Source organism: Lithobates pipiens, unplaced genomic scaffold (assembly GCF_037356315.1).
Source record: "Lithobates pipiens isolate NorthernLeopardFrog02 unplaced genomic scaffold, aLitPip1_a1.2 Scaffold_8, whole genome shotgun sequence".
NCBI lineage: Eukaryota > Metazoa > Chordata > Amphibia > Anura > Ranidae > Lithobates > Lithobates pipiens.
Window position 1 is genome coordinate 343,357,619 of NW_027507903.1, and position 19,731 is coordinate 343,377,349.

The 19,731-nt window shown below is 42.9% G+C and overlaps 2 protein-coding genes across 2 annotated transcripts in view; both read right to left on the minus strand.

Annotated features, from left to right (window-relative positions):
* LOC143962129 (uncharacterized) overlaps nucleotides 1-19,731 on the minus strand; it is a 350,250-nt gene that overhangs the window by 305,831 nt on the left and 24,688 nt on the right. The gene's annotated exons all lie outside the window — the stretch shown is intronic.
* On the minus strand, nucleotides 6,455-11,354 carry SOWAHA (sosondowah ankyrin repeat domain family member A). Its single transcript, XM_077473216.1, has one exon. The coding sequence runs from the start codon at nucleotides 11,159-11,161 to the stop codon at nucleotides 9,596-9,598; it is 1,566 nt and encodes a 521-aa protein (XP_077329342.1). The 5' UTR covers nucleotides 11,162-11,354; the 3' UTR covers nucleotides 6,455-9,595.

The following is a 19,731-nucleotide window of genomic DNA, read 5'->3' on the forward strand; positions in this document are numbered from 1 at the left end:
ATCCCCTCACAGTTAGAAACACACCTAGAAAACATACTTAACCCCTTGATCACCCCCTTCCCTGTCAGTGACATTTATACAGTAATCAGTGGCTATTTTTAGCTCTGATCGCTGTATAAATGTCAATGGTCCCAAAAAGTGTCCAATCTGTCCACCGCAATCCCGATAAAAACCACTGATTGCCACCATTACTAGTAAAAAAAAAAAAAAAATTGCCATAAATGAACCCCCGATTTTGTAGATGCTATAACTTTTGCACAAGCAATATACGCTTATTGCGATTTTTACCAAAAATATATAGAATACATATTGGCCTAAACTCATGAAGATATTTAATTTTTTTTATTTGGGCTATTACAGCAAAAAACTAAAAAATAGTTTGTTTTTTTTCAAAATTGTAGCTCTTCTTTTGTTTATAGCACAAAAAATAAAAACCGCAGCACCACCAAAAATAAATTTCTATTTGTTGGGGGAAAAAAAAGCACAAACATGCATTTTGTTTGCACGACTGCGCAATTGACGGTTAAAGCGACGCAGTGCTGTATTGTAAAAAATGGCCTGGTCAGGAAGGGGGTAAATTCTTCCAGGGCTGAAGTGGTTAATTGGATTCTGTCTAAATTGACTCTAGTATGTGTATGTATGAACGTGGGTCAGGGACCTTATACTGTAAGCATTTTGAGAACTGATGTGAATATAAAATATATGGTATATGTGTAAAGCACTGTGTAAATTGACGGTGCTATAGAAGTACCTGTAATAAATGAAATAATCACAGTGATCAGTGACTGTATAGCCCACCCTGTTTTTTTTTTCCACTTGATTTCAGAAAAAGATATAGGGGGTTATTTACTAAAGTAAAATCCACTTTGCACTGAAGTGCACTTGAAAGTGTAGTCACTGTAGATCCGAGGGGGACATGCAATGAAAATAAAAAAACAGCATTTTAGCTTGCACATGATTGGATGATAAAATCAGCAGAGCTTCCCCTCATTTCAGATCTGCCCCTCAGATTTACAGCGACTGTACTTCCAAGTGCACTTGCAGTGCAAAGTGGATTTGCCTTTCGTAAATAACCCCAATAGTATCCTTTTCTTCTTGATAGATGAGAAATGTGTAAACAAAAACAAGTGTATACAAAAAATTAATTAAATAATTTAAAAAAAGGAAAAAAAAAATAGCTAGATCAGGGTTTGATCTAAGTCTGGGAGAAAGGTCATGGTCAGAGTCAAATGTCAGGTTTAATTTTCAGGGTCAGTGTATTTATAGGATTAAAACAAAACACGGATGAATCAGGCCAGCATTTCTGACTAAAATTCGGAACTGAAATGGAGCCAAAGACGCACAGGACCCTTGTGCAATCCGTTTCTCAGCCACCATGGAGATGTGTAAACCGGCTCCATTAGGAGCCGAGCACACTCTCCTGTAATGCGAATTGGATGCCTGGAAACCCACATCCAATTCGCACTAGCGTGAGCCCAGCCTCAAAGTTGCAAAACTGTGTTCAGACGTTAGGATGCGTTTTACCTTTATCACAAAAGGATTATTTGTTCTGCCTGCTTGTGTCTCTTTCAGATATAATTATTATGCAGCTTTCACCTGCAGAACACTAAACAGAGACCCAGGGATTGTGGGATATATAGTTTCTTCATGGGAAATGCCAGTGCTGAGACTACAGACAGAGGTCATGCATGTTGCTGATTTCCTGTGATCATTTTCAGTGATTTGAAGGTACACTCTTGTCAAAACTGAAAGTTGTGTCTTTAATAACATACCTGAACAGTGTAGTCCACCCAGTTTTCTTTTGCAGTCCGGGAAGCCTTTTTACTTGCCTGTTAGCAATAAAACAGCGTTTCTAATCACACCCATGGTATAGCGCTTGCTGTCTTTGATGCAGAAAGCCTAATCATTTAAAGTGTCTAAAATAACGTCAGGGAAATGATTTACTCAGAGCTATAAAACCTACCTTGAAAAGTTGTATCCGATTGGTAATTCATCAAGCACAGAATCAAAGTGGTATAAAAGTCAAAAGCAAACATTTGATGCATTGTGGCCTACCAGTCAATGTGGTGGCTGCAATAGTTTTCTTTTTTTTGCTTTAGTGATCCAACCATTAACACTCTCTGTCTTAGGGTTTCTACACTACGGATGGAAGAGCAAACGGGACATCTTTGGATTGTTAGGATGGGGAGAGAGTAGTGTAAAGCCCCATACACACTAGCAGATTTTCTGCTGATTTTTGTCTTCAGATTTACCAAAACCATGTATGAGGTCAAACCTTAGGAGTTTCAATTTGTATGCAATCAGGCAGGCCCTTCTACTACATGGTTTTTGTAAATCTGAAGACAAAAATCAGCAGAAAAACTGATAGTGTGTATGGGGCTTTAGATGCAAACAGATTTAGATGGATTTGACTAACAAATTAAAGCGGTAGTAAACTCTCCCCCTCCTATGCTGCTTTTTAATTACAGCATTATATTAAGTTCTTCTAACACATTATACAGTACCTTGATAAAGTATTCATACCCTTGAAATTTTCCACATTTTGTCATGTTATAATCAAAAACGTAAATGTATTTTATTGGGATTTTATGTGATAGAACAACACAAAGTGGCACATAATTGTGAAGTGGAAGGAAAAGGATAAGTGGTTTTCAAGATTTTTTATAAAATAAATATGCCTTGCGGTATTGGAGCGCAGTGGCGCAGGGAGCCGATATGACAGTCACGGAATACTGCTCAATAGACTGACAGCACAAAGAGCGTACCATGAATCACGGAAGAGATGGGCATGTGCCAGTTTCGTCATTACAGGGAGACGGATTACAAGCAAACTAAGCAAGTAAGGGGATAGCAATTAATCATGCTTTTAATGCTGATGCATTTATATGTGCCTACGTGATGGGTGAGAGTTTACTACTACTTTAAAGCCATACTCCAGCTAACACGTTTTAAGTTGTTACAGCAGTTTTTTTTTTGGGGGGGGGGGGGGGGGTAAAGGTTTGTCATAAATGAATGAATAAAATCTGACTATTGTAACCACCCGTCAGTGTTAAATGGTTTGTCTCAACCCTCCATCTGCCACTTTTGCTGGAAAGCTTGCCCTGTTAAAGGAAATTGAAAAATAACAGGTAGGATCAGCAGGTGAAAAGAAAGGAAAAAAGCCTAAAGAAAACAAAACAAAACAAATGCAGCCAATACACATCTAGAAACTGGTAAGCTGCACTATATTCAATTTTTATTTGGGGTTTAATACCACATAAAGAAGGCCCAGGCCACCCCACATTTGAGGTGCACTCCGGATATAGTTGTAGCTTATTACATAGACAAGGATTAAAGGCATTTTAAACCTTTCTACCTGCACTTTGTTTTTCACCAGCATAAGATGTGCATTAATCATGTAGTTTGATGGTGTCACTTCTTGGCTTGCATGCACAACCTATATTAGAATAAGTTTTTTAATCAATTCTGATGTCTGAAGTTTCTGTTTGTGCTCAAATGGTAAGTATGCTGCGTGGCATTGTACAGGTTAGTGTGGATTTAGTGGTAGAGCTCTGGAAAGGAAAGAGTGGGTCACCTGAATATGTCTTATACTGCATAAAAATAAAATCACTTTAACCACGTCAGCCCTGGAAGAAGGATTTTCCCCCTTAATGACCAGACCATTTTTTGCGATACGACACTCACTTTAGCTGACAATTGTGTGGTCGTGCAACAGTGTATCTAAACAAAATGTATGTCCTTTTTTCCACCCACAATTAATAGAGCTTTCTTTTGGTGGTATTTGATCCCCCTGTGTTTTTTATTTTTCGCACTATAAACAAAAAAGTGACAATTTTGAAAAAAATAAAATATATATATATATTTTTTTTTTTTTACTTTCTGCTACAATACATAGCCAAAAAAAAATTATTCATCACGTTTTTACATTTTTTTTTTTACCAAAAATACCACAATAGGCATATATTGATTGGTTATAACATCTACAGATTATAGGATAGATTTATGGACTTTTATTATTGTTTTTACTGCTAATGGCGGCGATCTGTGGTTTTTAGTGGGACTGCGACATTGTGGCGGACACATCTGACCAAAAATTACACTTTTTGGGGAGCAGTGATATTATTTCATTGATCAGTGCTATAAAAATGCACAGATCAATGTATGACACTGACAAGGAAGGGGTTAACATTAGGAGGCGATCAAGGGGTTAAGTGTGTTCCCCCAGTGTGTTCTGACACTGTAGGGGGGATGGGCTGCCTGGGACATGACAGAGATAGCTGTTCCCTATCACTGGGAACAGCAGATCTTTGAGATGTCCCCTGTCAGAACGGGGACCCGCCTACAATGGCAGATCCCGGTTCTGCCTCTATTTACAGCGATCGCGGACGGGCCCGCAATCTCACATGCACGGGGACCAATGTACAGGTATGTCGGTTCGTGCAGGAGAGCTGACCTGCAGCAGAAAATATGTGAGCTGATTAAAAAGGCCATCTGTCACAAGATGAAATGCTAGTTGTCTGTCTATGGCTTTCATACTTTTTAAATCAGTAACCCCAACGAAACGAGTATGCAGGCATATAAATCAGAACTTCTAATCTGTATATGGACTACATGTGTGCAAAACAAAAAGTGAATCTTCAGTGCAGTGAAATATTCACCAAATTTAAGTGAAAACAAGACATTTAAGAGCCGGTTCACACAGCGGGCGATGCGAGGCGACTCGCCTCGCCTCGCTCTCGCAAGTCGCCCCCATTCTGTACAATGGAACCGTTCTGAGAGGAGCGACTCGAGTCGCTCCGACTCAGAAAAAAGGTTCCTGTACTACTTTTGGGCGACCTCGGGGCGACTTGCATTGACTTCTATACAGAAGTCATTTGCAAGTCGCCGCTGAGGCTGCGGCAGGTCGCGGCGAGGCAAGTCGGAGTCGCCTCGCCTCGCCTGCAGTGTGAACCAGCCCTAAAGATGAACTCCAGAAAGCAAAAAAAATAAACATTTATAATATATAATTTTTTTTTTTTTTTACACAAATATAATATAATATATTGTGACCTCCTTTCCATACAAGGATTAAATGTCATTTAGCCTAGGCAATAGGCAGATGTCCTGCATTGTGGTTAAGGATGCCAAGGGCCCATCCACATATTGGAAGCAGTGAATAGTAGTGGACAGTGCCGGCTGCCAGGGGAGAAAGGTACAAGGTATGTATTTCTCCCTAGAATAGATTTGCATTTACACCTCATACTGTATACATTAAAGCTGGCCATACATTACAAAAATTTTGTAGTCAATTTAGATTTACATGAACCTATTTAGTGCAAGAGCCTGACCTCATATTATATGGTTTTGGTAAATCTACAAGAAAATGGTATAATATATGGCAAGCCTTACACCATTACCAGTCTCTGTGGATTCAGACAAATACATGAAGAATGCAGTCAGGTGGAGGAAAACATGAAGTTCAGTTTGCAGCAATACGGTGCTTTTACTAGCACAGAAAATCAGGAGAATGTATGGAAAATTACATCAATAGGAAACTAATATTCTATTTAAAAGGAAATTCATTTTGAGTGGAGTCTCGTTAATGGAGGAACCAAGGCGTGCCTGTACATACTTTGTGATATATTCAGATCATTCTGGGATAACGCGTGTATGCAAGGATAAAAAAAAAAAAATGCAATATATCTCTGTAATACATACGATATACACGAACTCCATGTTTTATCTCTTGCAAGCACTTGGAGAAATAAGCGTGTTGATCCTGGCAGAAATCCATTGAGCTCCTAACTTCTTGTGTTCTCTGCATGTTGTCAAATGTCAACTGCTCAACCCTGCCCAGTTCACATCTGTGGATGGCAGAACACCTACCTCCAATGCCATGAAGATCTGAACAAATTAGTGGGGTGGGCAACTACATGGCAAATGAGGTTTAATGTAGAAAAATGTAAAATAATGCATTTGGGTGGCAAAAATATGAATGAAATCTACTAACTAGGGGGAGAACCTCTGGGGGAATCTAGGATGGGAAAAGGACCTGGGAGTCCTAGTAGATGAGAAGTTCAGTAATGGCATTGCAATGTCAAGCTGCTGCTAACAAAGCAAACAGAATATTGACATGCATTAAAAAGGGTATTAACTCCAGAGATAAAACGATAATTCTACCTCTCTACAAGACTCTGGTCCGGCCGCACTTGGATTATGCTGTCCAGTTCTGGGCACCAGTCCTCAGGAAGGATGTACTGGAAACGGAGCGAGTACAAAGAAGGGCAACAAAGCTAATAAATGGTCTGGAGGATATTAGTTATGAGGAAAGGTTATGAGCACTGAACTTATTCTCTCTAGAGAAGAGACTCTGGAGAGGGGATATGATTTCAATCTACAAACACTGTACTGGTGACCCCACAATAGGCATAAAACTTTTCCACGGAAGGGAGTTTAACAAGACACGTGGCACTCATTAAAATGAGAAGAAAATATGTTTACTCTTAAAATGCGTAGAGGGTTCTTTACTGTAAGAGCGGCAAGGATGTAGACTTCCCTTCTGCAGGCGGTGGTCTCAGCAGGGGGGATTGATCATTTCAAAAAACTATTAGATAAGCACCTGAATGACCACAACATACAGGTATATACAATGTAACACTGACATATAATCACACACATAGGTTGGACTTGATGGACTGGTTTTCTTTTTCAACCTCACCTACTATGTAACTATGACAATGTGTTCTGTAGTTCAAACACACTTCCTATCATACAGCAACAATTCTGCTCTACCACATTACAGTCAGTGAAGGGTTTCACCTTAAAGCCTGGAACACTCAATGACATTATCGGACGAATGATCGCCCCCCTTTTGTTTTGCATACTATTCTCCATATTGAAAATTAAGAGGTTATTAAGATTACGAAAATTCTCGTACAACAGAATAAAAATTCAGAAGTGATATAATGTATTGTATTTTCATATCAAAAGAAAATCTTACGATCTGGTATCGTCCAAGAAAAATGTGCTTGTCCCATCGGATAATTTAGCATGGCCTGTCCTGATCGGCTCTTGAAAGCTGTGCACGAACAATCAGATTATCGTACGATCACTTTGAAAGCTGTATTTTTCATGCGATTTTCTGATCGTCTGTACTAGGCTTGAGGATAGAAGTGTTCATTCATACCAGCTCTGCCTAGTCCTATATATACACCCTTCCGCCTCCAAGTCCTTGCTACTGGTCAGTGGGTATGACAGACAACTTTCCTAACCAATAGCGGAGATATCAATGCATCTCTAGAGGTCTCTATTTGATTTATATTCCGAGATTAAAAATATATTGTACATTCATACTCTTGTACAGAACAGAAATCAAAAAAATCATTCTGCTTTTAACATATTATTATTTCAGGATTAGGCTACATTTATAAAACAGCACATTACTTTCTGAAGCCACTTGCCCTTTAAATAGTTTTCACATAATGATACTCTGTAAAAATTGCAGTTCCAGAAATGCAACATTCCAATACATGTATAACCCCATTGAAAATGGACACCCAAAAAAAATATTTAAAAAAAAAAGAAAATTCCGCAATGAGCAAAATACATTACAAGAATTGCTCAGCCACATGTAACTAAGTACTGATGCATGATTCGAAAATTGGATGATCTTATGTTCATAATAACTCGTCATACATTGTCCATGGAGTACTATTTTAGGCTTATTTAACAGGACGGGGCAAAGAGCAGCGACCGGGGCACAAATTACAGATATTAATATTAGCCAATCAGATCAATTTACAGTAGTCATAACAATAAATGTTATTGCGGAATGACTGCTGAGGCCGTTTGACTTTGCTCCTTGCCTTATTAAATAAACACATTACATGTAGCCTCATCAAAGGCAATGCAAACAAAAGAACTGTATGCAGGCCCTGCAGCAACCAGGTGACAACTTGATTCTGTGTGTGCGGGTCTGAACCTGGTAACTGTAGGGAAAATATCTATGTAGAAAGGCGGCCACAGAGCGGGCTGAGCGAAAAAAAAAAAATAAAGTGATTCCTCCATCCGCACAAGTGAGCTAAATGAAGGAATACTCTCACTGGGATATTGTACCCCGACAACGGGCTCAGCGCTGTCACAATACACTGATCGGTGGCTACAGTCGCTGATCGACAAACTTTTTCCAGCATGTCCCTTCAACAGGAGTCGAGCAAATGATTGACTTCTGTCAAGCAGGGACAGCCATACACTGATAGAAAACTGGCCGGTTGCTGCTGAACTGGATGAATTTCGATCAATGTATGGCCAGCTTTACCTTTAGTAAGCAATACCGCATAAAAGCTGCTGGAAAGAATTTGAAGGTCCAGCTGTAAGTGTTCCAGTTCAAGAAAAAAATTTAAATGAATCTGGACTAGATGCTTTAGACCCCTGGTGCCCCTTGGCACTTTCTGTGCAGTCCTTGAGGCCCCCTAAGTGCTCTTAGTCCATTTCTTCTGAAGCATCTCCCTAGTCTCCAACTCCCATAACATGTTTACAGCCTCTGACCATATTCTGTAGCAAGCCATTGGGGTTGATTTGCTAAAAATGGACATTGCAAAAGCTTGGGCAGCTATGCATAGAAACCAATCAGCTTCTATTTTTTTTTTCCCTCAAAGCTTAAAGTGGTTGTACACCCTTACAACCAACTTTGACCTACAGGTAAACCTAGATTAAGGATTACCTGTAGGTCCAAGAAATATCTCCTTAACCTATACGGTTTAGGAGATATTTGCCCAAAGACAGCCACCGCTGTCTACGGTGCATGCGGCCTAGACAGCGGCGTGCAGGCGCACTGGGGCAGGCCGCATGCGCGGGAGTGACGTCATCGCGGCTCCGGCGAATCACAGCGCCGGAGCCACGAGACCCAGAAGTCGCTCCAGGATCCATGGCAGCGACGAAGAGGAAGACAGAGGACCGCTTCGGGGGCTTCAATCTTGGGTAAGTTATTCATAATGAGCTAGTATGCGATGCATACTAGCTCATTAAGTCTTTGTCTTGCAGGATTTTTTAAAAAGGGTTTACAACCACTTTAATTGAACAAGCTGAAGTGAGAAGCTGATTGGCTACCATGCGCACCTGCACCAGGTTTTGCACTCTCCAGTTTTAGTAACATCAACCCTATAGTCGCCCCCCCCCACCAGGAGAACACAATGGCTCAGTGGGAAGAATTCCCCCCTCAACATTGTCTGTATTGATGGGGGAAATCAAGCAAATTGCGCTGCATCTGTGCCACACCTTAGACATTGCCTCCAGTTTTTCAGACATACCATTGTCTGACATTATGGGGTTGAATTACTAAAGGCAAATAAGCTGATAAGAGAAGTTTCTGTAAAAGCTCAGTGGATTGTGATAAAGTTTCCCTTTGCAAAGAATACCCAATCTTTGCTTGCACATGATTGGATGATAGCTTTCAGCACAGCTTCACCTCATTTACTTAGCTCTGGGGCAAATTCCCTTGCAAAGTGAACAGTCTATTTGCCTTTAATAAACCAACCCCTATAAGTACACTTTCAAGCTAAAGAAAAGTACACAACAGATTTTTTTTTTATGTCAGTGCCAAAAGCAGTAGAGCCAGTTAACGGGTGAACAATTCTGTAACTGGTCTGCGCTTTCCAGCTACCTCCTCCACTTGCTCTGGTTCTTCGCAAAGAGACGATATAGACGGGTAGCTGTCCCTGACCTTCAGCTTCTTCTTGGCTCCTGAGGGTGCTGTAAAAAATTTGTTTAGGGAAGAAGGCTTTCTAATTCCTTTGGTCAAGTCATGGAAGGCAATGTCATCAGAAATGACACCAAGAAAGGTACTAGTGGTTCCCAATATGGAAGTCCCAACCTTAGAGTTCCTTTTCAGAGGGATAGCATGTTCCATAGCTACGGAGGCTGGATCTTTCAGTATATATCGTAGAGGCATAGCACATCCTTTCTTCAAATAATGGTAGGGCTTTTTCCCACTGTTATCTCGAATATTCATGTTCGCACTGTAATCTTTGACTAGCATGATTATAACATCCTTATGTTCATGTATGGCAGCTATATGTAATGGGGTGTACCCTCCAAAGGACCTCACATTGACATTAATGTTAGTTCCACCTTTTTCGCTTAAGTGAAATAATAGTTTAACCATCTCAGCGTTGCCACTTTTGGCTGCCCAATGCAGAGCAGTAAACCCCGAAATGAAGTCTCTCTTGTCCGCCAATTCACTGTCAGTCATCATAAGACCCAGAAGTTTATGGTTCCAGCGTCCACTGGTAGCAGACACCAACCACTCGTGCTCATGTTGGATTAATGGCACCACATCGGAATATTTGTTTTCTTCACTAGCTTTTATTGTTTTGGAAGCCCTCTTTGTATGGGGGGACCTGGAACCCACATCATCATGGTGCCTCCTGCCCACATGTGGTGATCTAGGCACGGCTGAGGGTGGCGGATCCAGCGGTGGTGATCCCTGAATCACAGTTATGGGAATTTCTAGCAAAGACGTGTTTTTATGCTGGTTTGCCTCTAGAGCATCAGAAGACGTATGGGCGTACCGCAAAGGCAGCATGTGTGGCTTCTGTTGTTCTTTGGCCTGTCCGTCAGACCACGACTTAGGAACAGGCACCGGTCCTGAATGATCCATACGAGACACAATGTCAAAAACAGATTTCCTCGGTTCTTCATTTTCAGGATCTGATTTTTGAATGCTGCTTAGATCCTCCTGATTAGCAGATTCCTGTATAGTCCCCACAGCATGAGAGTCCAAGCCATGATCTTGTGGTTCAGAGAAGTCCTGCTGAGAGGACCTTTCAGTGTCAGTGCTGATCAATGGCTCCTGTGTTTTGTCACTTACAGGTAGAGCCTGTGCTTCCTCCTCCAGGTGTCCCTTGTTCTGGATTTCCCCCTCCTCTCGTGTATTTGGAGATCGGACAAGCCCTGCCAGTAAATAGGTATATTTCTTCTTCAGCACCACCACCTTATCCCCATCTTCTTCCCTCACCACTGCTATATTGTTGACAAACCTCTTAAAGAGTTCTCTGTTGTGTGTCCTCTCCTGGGGATCAGGGGAATCCACCACTGGCTTAAACTTCTTCAGCAGCTCAGCATTCTTCACCTTCCCTCCCTGCTCCAGGAGAAAGTTCATCACCACATCTTGTGTTACAGCCATGATCCAGGAGGTACGGACACAGCTAAAGTGCAGCAGCCCTGTCCTCTCTCATGTCTCCTGGGTGGAATGACAAGTACCTGCAGCTTCCGGGGTGAGCTGTGTGATCAGGTCTGCTACGCCCAGCCCGGACCGATCAGTCAATAAAGGAGGGGGAGGGGAGGAGGGCAGCACCGTGTGTGTATTATGAGTGTGTGAGGAAACCTTCGTTCACCTCACCCGGCGCCTCCACACGCTGCTTCCTATTATGTCTATGCCACAGAGACTGCACACAACTTTATATACATACAGACACGTTGATTAATACTGTCCCATGAAAACGTTATGGGAGGCAACTAGGAATGCAGGTGTGGCAGTGCCTGAGGATCACGTCTGTTTATTTAGACATGACTGAAATGAAACACTTGCAATGGCTGCTTCAGTGACACTGATACATGCAAAGAGATGGCCACAGCAAGCAGTGCCATTTACAGAGATGTCCACCAAAGAGAACGGTTTATAGGGTGATAATTAAGTGGCACGTGCCGTGCCATGAACTGGGTGTGGTCGCATGGCGTACAAGGCACGACTCCAGGAAAATTGAAAAAATCCCCCTTTGCGGTGGGGCGCTGTGAGCGATAAATGTCTACAGGAGACGTGAGGGGGCTCTATCATTCATATAACAGGCAAGTGTGACTGGCTCTCAATGGAGTCGCTTCACGCATGTCTGCGACGGCTACAGTCCGGTTTGGAAAAGGGGTCCTGTGTGTCTTTGGGTGTGACTTCAGGCTAAAATTTGGACCTGAACCTGACCACAGGCGCAAACCCACAGCTGACAAGACAAAAACAGAATGGTGCACGAGAGAGTACCAAAACACACTGCAAATAAAAAAATTAATTGGGTACAGTGTCGCACAATTGCGCACTGTACCCACATCATTTTTTCCCCCTCAAATAGAGCTTTCTTTTGGTGATAATTGATCACTTCTTTGTTTTTTGTTTTTTTCGCTTTAAACAAAGAAAGTGAGACAATTTTGATTTTTTTTTAACTTTATAAAATATATGCAATAAAAAAAAAAATTTAGGTCAATATGTATTCTGCTACAGTGCCTTGCGAAAGTATTCGACCCCCTTGAACTTTTCAACCTTTTGCCACATTTCAGGCTTCAAACATAAAGATATAAAATTTTTATTTTTTGTGAAGAATCACCAACAAGTGGGACACAATTGTGAAGTGGAACGAAATCTATTGGGTTTTTGAAACTTTTTTTAACGAATAAAAAAAATGAAAAGTGGGGCGTGCAAAATTATTCGGCCCCCTTGCGTTAATACTTTGTAGAGCCACCTTTTGCTGCGATTACAGCTGCAAGTCGCTTGGGGTATGTCTCTATCAGTTTTGCACATCGAGAGACTGAAATTCTTGCCCATTCTTCCTTGCAAAACAGCTCAAGCTCAGTGAGGTTGGATGGAGAGCATTTGTGAACAGCAGTTTTCAGCTCTTTCCACAGATTCTCAATTGGATTCAGGTCTGGACTTTGACTTGGCCATTCTAACACCTGGATACATTTATTTGTGAACCATTCCTTTGTAGATTTTGCTGTATGTTTGGGATCATTGTCTTGTTGGAAGATAAATCTCCGTCCCAGTTTCAGGTCTTTTGCAGACTCCAACAGGTTTTCATCCAGAATGGTCCTGTATTTGGCTGCATCCATCTTCCCCTCAATTTTAACCATCTTCCCTGTCCCTGCTGAAGAAAAGCAGGCCCAAACCCTGATGCTGCCACCACCATGTTTGACAGTGGGGATGGAGTGTTGAGGGTGATGAGCTGTGTTGCTTTTACGCCAAACATATCGTTTTGCATTGTGGGCAAAAAGTTTGATTTTGGTTTCATCTGACCAGAGCACCTTCTTCCACATGTTTGGTGTGTCTCCCAGGTGGCTTGTGGCAAACTTTAGACGAGACTTTTTATGGATATCTTTGAGAAATGGCTTTCTTCTTGCCACTCTTCCATAAAGGCCAGATTTGTGCAGTGTACGACTGATTTTTGTCCTATGGGCAGACTCTCCCACCTCAGCTGTAGTTCTTTGCAGTTCATCCAGCATGATCATGGGCCTCTTGGCTGCATCTCTGATCAGTCTTCTCCTTGTCTGAACTGAAAGTTTAGAGGGACGGCCAGGTCTTGGTAGATTTGCAGTGGTCTGATACTCCTTCCATTTCAAAATGATCGCTTGCACAGTGCTCCTTGGGATGTTTAAAGCTTGGGAAATCTTTTTGTATCCAAATCCGGCTTTAAACTTCTCCACAACAGTATTACGGACCTGCCTGGTGTGTTCCTTGGTCTTCATGATGCTCTCTGCGCTTTCAACAGAACCCTGAGACTATCACAGAGCAGGTGCATTTATACAGAGACTTGATTACACACAGGTGGATTCTATTTATCACCATCAGTCATTTAGGACAACATTGGATCATTCAGAGATCCTCGCTGAACTTCTGGAGTGAGTTTTCTGCACTGAAAGTAAAGGGGCCGAATAATTTTGCACGCACCACTTTTCAGTTTTTTATTTGCTAAAAAAAGTTTAAAATATCCAATAGATTTTGTTCCACTTCACAATTGTGTCCCACTTGTTGGTGATTCTTCACAAAAAATTAACATTTTATATCTTTATGTTTGAAGCCTGAAATGTGGCAAAAGGTTGAAAAGTTCAAGGGGGCCAAATACTTTTGCAAGGCACTGTACATATTTTTGCTAAAAAAAAATCCCAATAATCAAATATTGATTAGTTTGCACAGAAGTTATACAAACGATGGGGCAGATGAGCAGATAAGTTCAGTGTTAGGACAGATGAGAAGATGGTTCAGCGGTGAGACAGAAGAGCATTGGGATATGGCAGTGGAGCAGATGTGAAGGGAGGTACAGTGCTGGGGCAGATGAGAAAGGGGGGGACATTGATGGGGCAAATAAGCAGGGGGTTACAGTGGTGGGACAGAAGAGCAGGGGGTTACAGTGGTGAGACAGTAGAGCAGGGTGGTACAGTGGTGGGGCAGATGTGCAAAGGGGGTACAGTGGTGGGGCAGATGTGCAGGGGGGTACAGTGGTGGGACAAATGAGCAGGCGGGACCAATGTCAAACCTTCAAATTTTGTGCATCAGCAACGATTTAAAAGCGCCTACCAGTCATCAGTTACGTGGGAGAACTGGAGCTAAAATTGTGTCTCTCACTCTGACGTGTGTGCTGATGTATAACATGTGTATGACAGTGGCCGTTATCATACTTAGGTGCGCCAACGCATGCATTTTTGTAGGTGTGGGTGTATGTGCGGGATCTCTAAAAATGTTTTAATATTTTTTTTTATGTCTCCTTATATGTGTAACACCCTCTAATGTGCTAGGAAATTAGTGCAGGCTTTTTCCCTAGGGTAGGTAAATTTGCAAGCTTGGCTGACAGCCAAGCCTGGGTGTGTTGGATCTGGGCTGGGAGTGGCTCAGGGTAGTGCTGGCTGACTCAGAGGTGGCATCACTGGGACCTCCTCCTTCTTTCTAGAATCTTCTAGTGTTTTCTAGACAGAGAGGCTGGGGGAGGTGGAGCCACCTGGGGTATTCTGAGGAGCCCTGAGCAATCCCAAACTTGGATTGGCAGGGGGCAGGCCTCCTTAAATACCCAGGGTCAGCCCAGCTGGGGAGGAGTTGTTCGCGAGTGGAAGATTGGAGATGGAATGTTAGGCTGTCAGGCCTTTGAGGGAGCTCCCCAGTCTGGGGGGGGGGGGGGGGGGTGAGCAAGCAACTTACTATGGGGGCACTCTGAGGAGGGAGGAGCCAGAAGGACTGGCGGGGACCCCAGACCCCATTACACATAGCAGGTATAGTGCCTTTAAAAAGTATTCATACCCCTTTAAATTTCCACATTTTGTCATGGTACAACAAAAAATGTAAATGTGTTTTTATTGGGATTATATGTGATAGGCCAACACAAAGTGGTACATAATTGTGGAATTGTGGAAAAGTGGAAGGAAAATGATAAATGATTTTCAACACTGAAAAACATTAATTATTATCAACAACCCCCTTTCACTGCAATTAAAGCTGAAAGTGTTTTTGGGGATGTCTCTACCAGCTTTGCACATCAAGAGAGTCCCATTTTTGCCCATTCTTCTGTGTAAAATATCTCAAGCTCTGTCAGATTGGATGGAGGGCGTCTGTGAACAGCAATTTTCAAGTCTTGCCACAGATTCTCAATTGGATTTAGGTCTGGACTTTGACTGTGCCATCCTAACACATGAATATGCTTTGATCTAAACCATTCCATTGTAGCTCTGGCTGTATGTTTAGGGTTATTGTCCTGCTGGAAGGTGAACCTCCACCCCAGTCTCAAGTCATTTGCAGACTCTCACAGGTTTTCTTCTAAGATTGCCCTGTATTTGACTCCATCCGTCTTCCCATCAACTCTGACCAGCTTCCCTGTCCCTGCTGAAGAAAAGCATGCCCACAACATGATGCTGCCACCACCATATTTCACGTGTGTTCAGGGTGATGTGCAGTGTTAGTTTTCTGCCACACAGCGCTTTGCTTTTAGGCCAAAATGTAAAATATTGGTCTCATCTGACCAGAGCACCTTCTTCCACATGATTGCTGCGTCCCCCACATGGCTTCTCACAAACTGCAAATGGAATTTCCTATGGCTTTCTTTCAACAATGGCTTTCTTCTTGCCACTCTTCCATAAAGGCCAGATTTGTGGAGTGCACCACTAATAGTTGTCCTGTGGACAGATTCTCCCCCCTGAGCTGTGGATCTCTGCATCTCCTCCAGGGTTACCATGGGCCCCTTGGCTGCTTCTCTGATTAATGCTCTCCTTACCCGGCCTGTCAGTTTAGCTTGACGGCCATGTCTTGGTAGGTTAGCAGTTCTGATGGATTGAACAGTGCTCCATGAGATGTTCAAAGCTTGAGATATTTTTTATAACCTAACCCTGCTTTAAACTTCTCCATAACTTTATCCCTGGCCCGGCTGGTGTGTCCCTTGGCCTTCATGATGCTGTTTGTTCACTAAGGTTCTCTAAAAAAACCTCAGAAAAAAGGGGGGGGGGGGTAAATACTGCAATAAACCTGGAATGAATGAAAAATAAAGCTGCTAACAGTCAAACAAACATGTGAAACCTAAATGTGTAGCGCTTATAAAGGGAAGGCCATGCATATATACATGACAATGAAGTGAAAACCATACATATAAATGTGAAACAATGTCCAAAAAGTGTGTAAAAAACAAAATCACCCACTCCTGTGGGTGCTATAACTATATATAACAATAGTTAGAAATAGTAGATAAAGTTCATGAGAGTCTCCCTTCCTGAACTCTGGTGCAGACAGAAGTGTATCACTGGAATCCCAAGTCACTATAGGCACACGATAGGATACACTTACCAGCGGTGATGGACACACGTACCATACGGCAGTGGGTCAAATGCACTTGTGATTCTCCTGTTGGTAAAACCTGGAGCATGTGGAAAGGCGGATCTCAATTCCCGACCAGGAAGGCACATCAAAGACCATGGGAACATGGAAAAACAGCCAGAGGTATCTCCAACGCATCCAGGATCAAAGAACAGTTGTCCATAGAATGATGAAGTCCGGCATCCAAAGTCCACTCCAGGCAGCAAGACTGAAAGCAGCACTCAGCATTTACAAGAGCACGCAGAGCTCCTCACACACCTGTATATATATATATATATATATATATATATATATACACTGATTTTAGAACATAAACTGACCTTTAATAATAATCTTTCATTCAGGACTCTCCATTGCTAGAGGTATTGCCGGTGTTCTGCCTAATAGAGTCCGCCTATCAAATGCTGTCCGCTCCGTACTGCGCATGCGCAGTACGGAGCAGACGAAGCTTCGGAAAAACTCCGAAGCTGAACGGCGCCTGCGCCGTGAGTGGAGGAGGTAGCCCCACTATGCAAGCGGACATAGGGTTAAGAATTTTAGAGGGCCCCTCGCGGGCGAGCTTCGCTCGCCACGCTTCGGGCTCGGCCTCGCTGCACTCGGCTCTTTTTTATTCTAACTCTATGTCCACTTGGATAGTGGGGATAGAACCTGGACTCACGGCGCAGGCGCCGTTCATCCTCGGCAATTTTCGGAATCTGTGTTCCTGTGTACTGCGCATGCGCAGTACGCAAGGGACACCATCTGATGGAGGACACTATTTTACAAGACACCGGCTGTTGCTGTCCCAGGCAGAGTGCAATTGGTTTCAATCCGCATGTGACAGGAGCTGGCTGTATAGGAAGCATTGGCTTATGCGGCTCTGCTCCCTCCACAGCTGTGCTTTCTCTAGCACCGGCTCCATTCAGAACACTGATGCTCTGGGATGGCAGGTCTGAAACCCGCAATCTGGGCTTGCCGACCTGCCATTCCAGAGCAGGAGGTCGCGGGCCACATTAAAGGGTTCATGTGGCCTGCGGGCCAGTGGTTGTGCAGTCCTGCCCTAGACTAAGCAAGCATTTAAGCCTTGCAGTGGGGCTCCACTGCAAGGGTGGACTTTTTTCATTTTCCTAGAGTTGGGCTTTAACCACTTAAGGACCGGCCGCCCACAATGTACTGCAGACGGGTGGCCCGCACAGGCAAAGCAACTTATCTGCTTCAGGGTTTTGGCCGCGCGCATGCCCCCACCGGCACCCACTGTGATTGTCAGAGCAGGACTTAGGGTGGTGGGGGCCCCTGGGCTTGAGTCACTTTCGGATCCTACTCTCTATACATTACCATATTTATCTGCGTATAACACGCTCAGGCATATAACATGCGTCGGCGTATAACACGCACCCCAAGTTTAGGAGGGAATTTTAAGGAAAAAAACTTTTAGGAGGGAAATTTAAGGAAAAAACTTACATTTAAATGCCCATCAATGCAGCCTTATCAGTGTCCATCTGCAGCCTTGCCCATCCATCTGCAGCCTTGTCCAGTGTCATTTTCAGCCTTGTCATTTGTAGCCTTGTCAGTGTAGCCTTGTCATTTGCAGACTTGTCATTGCAGTCTTGAAGTTTAAAAATGGCGCCGGCGAGATACAGAGTCCTGTGTATCTCGGCAGCTCTCGGTGGCTCTCGGGTCCTCTCACAGTCCCAAGAGTAGCCGAGTGTACTCGGCTCGGCTCACAGTCACGCCCAGTCCCTGTGTTGTGTCCATCATAGGACGGGACTGTGAGCAGAGCCAAGCCGAGTACACTCGGCTATGTATCTCGGCGGGGCACGCGGGGCCCTCTATTGGGTGGGGCCCATGGGCTTGAGCCAAGTCAAGCCCAATGGTAAGTCCGGCCCTGGTGATTGTACACAGCAGTAGCCTTTCAGCACATCCTGACCAATGATTCACGCCCGGGACCTGCTGATTGGCTGTGTACAATCACAGTCCAGAACTCCTTGTTGACAATCAACACAGAGCTCTGTACACAGGGAAGGATCTCTCTGTTTCTCAGAGATTAATTAGTAAAAGCAGCACAGTTTACACATATTACACATGTTAGACACACATTTAACCCCTTGATCACCCCTTCACCCTTGATATTAACCCCTTCCCAGCTAGTATCATTAGTACAGTGAAAGTGTATATTATTATCATTGATCACTGCATTATTGTCACTGGTGATGTCAGTGGCAGTTAGTCCCCCCCCCTTGTCAGTTAGTGTCACGCCGCACTATCACAGTCCAATTCATTGATCACCGTTATAAGTAGTCTAAAATTATCTTTCTTTTATTGGATATGTTTTGTAGCAGAAAGTAAAAAATACAGGTTTTTCTGGAAAAAAAAAGATATTTTTTTCGTTTATATTGCAAAAGAAAAAAAAAACAAAAAACAGTGGTGATACCACCAAAAGAAATCTCTATTTCTGGGGAAAAAATTATATAAATTTAGTTTGGGCTGCACAACTGCGCAATTACCAGTTAAAATAGTGCAGTGCTAAAAAGCAAAAAATGGAGCGGTCATTAAAGGGGTAAAACCTTTCTGGAGGTCAAGTGGTTAAAATCACTTCACCCTATGGATGCACGGGGATCCCGATGATCAACTTGTTGGAACGTGCTCTGGCAGTCTCAAAACATTTCTGTTGAGGAATTACTGCCTGGGACAAGCATATGACTGTATTTATTATATTCTTTTTAAATCTTTATTTTAGATTTTTTGTTCTCCACCAGTAACTGTAAATCCAAGCATACACCTCCATTTGTTATTGACAAAGCTTGCCATAACTTGGAGTTTCTTAATAACCTCAGGGTTACAGGGTACAGAGTGCCATGTCCAATGAGCACCTGTCATAATGAGAAACATGGAGGGTTATTTATGAAAGGCAAATCCACTTTGCACTGCAAGTGCACTTGGAAGTGCAGCCGCTCTAAATCTAGGGGGTAGATCTGAAATGAGTGGAAGCTCTGCTGATTTTATCATCCAATCATGTGCAAGCTAAAATGCTGTTTTTTATTTTCCTTGCATGTCCCCCTCGGATCTACAGTGACTGCAGTTTTAGTGCTTTTTGCATTTTGCAGATTTGCACTACAGCCCATTTAACATTGTTTCCTACGGAACACATTCTGTAGTGCAAATCCGCA

What these genes read in the sequence shown, in the direction of transcription:
- SOWAHA (XM_077473216.1), bottom strand. Translation starts at nt 11,161, where the DNA reads ATGGCTGTAACACAAGATGTGGTGATGAACTTTCTCCTGGAGCAGGGA.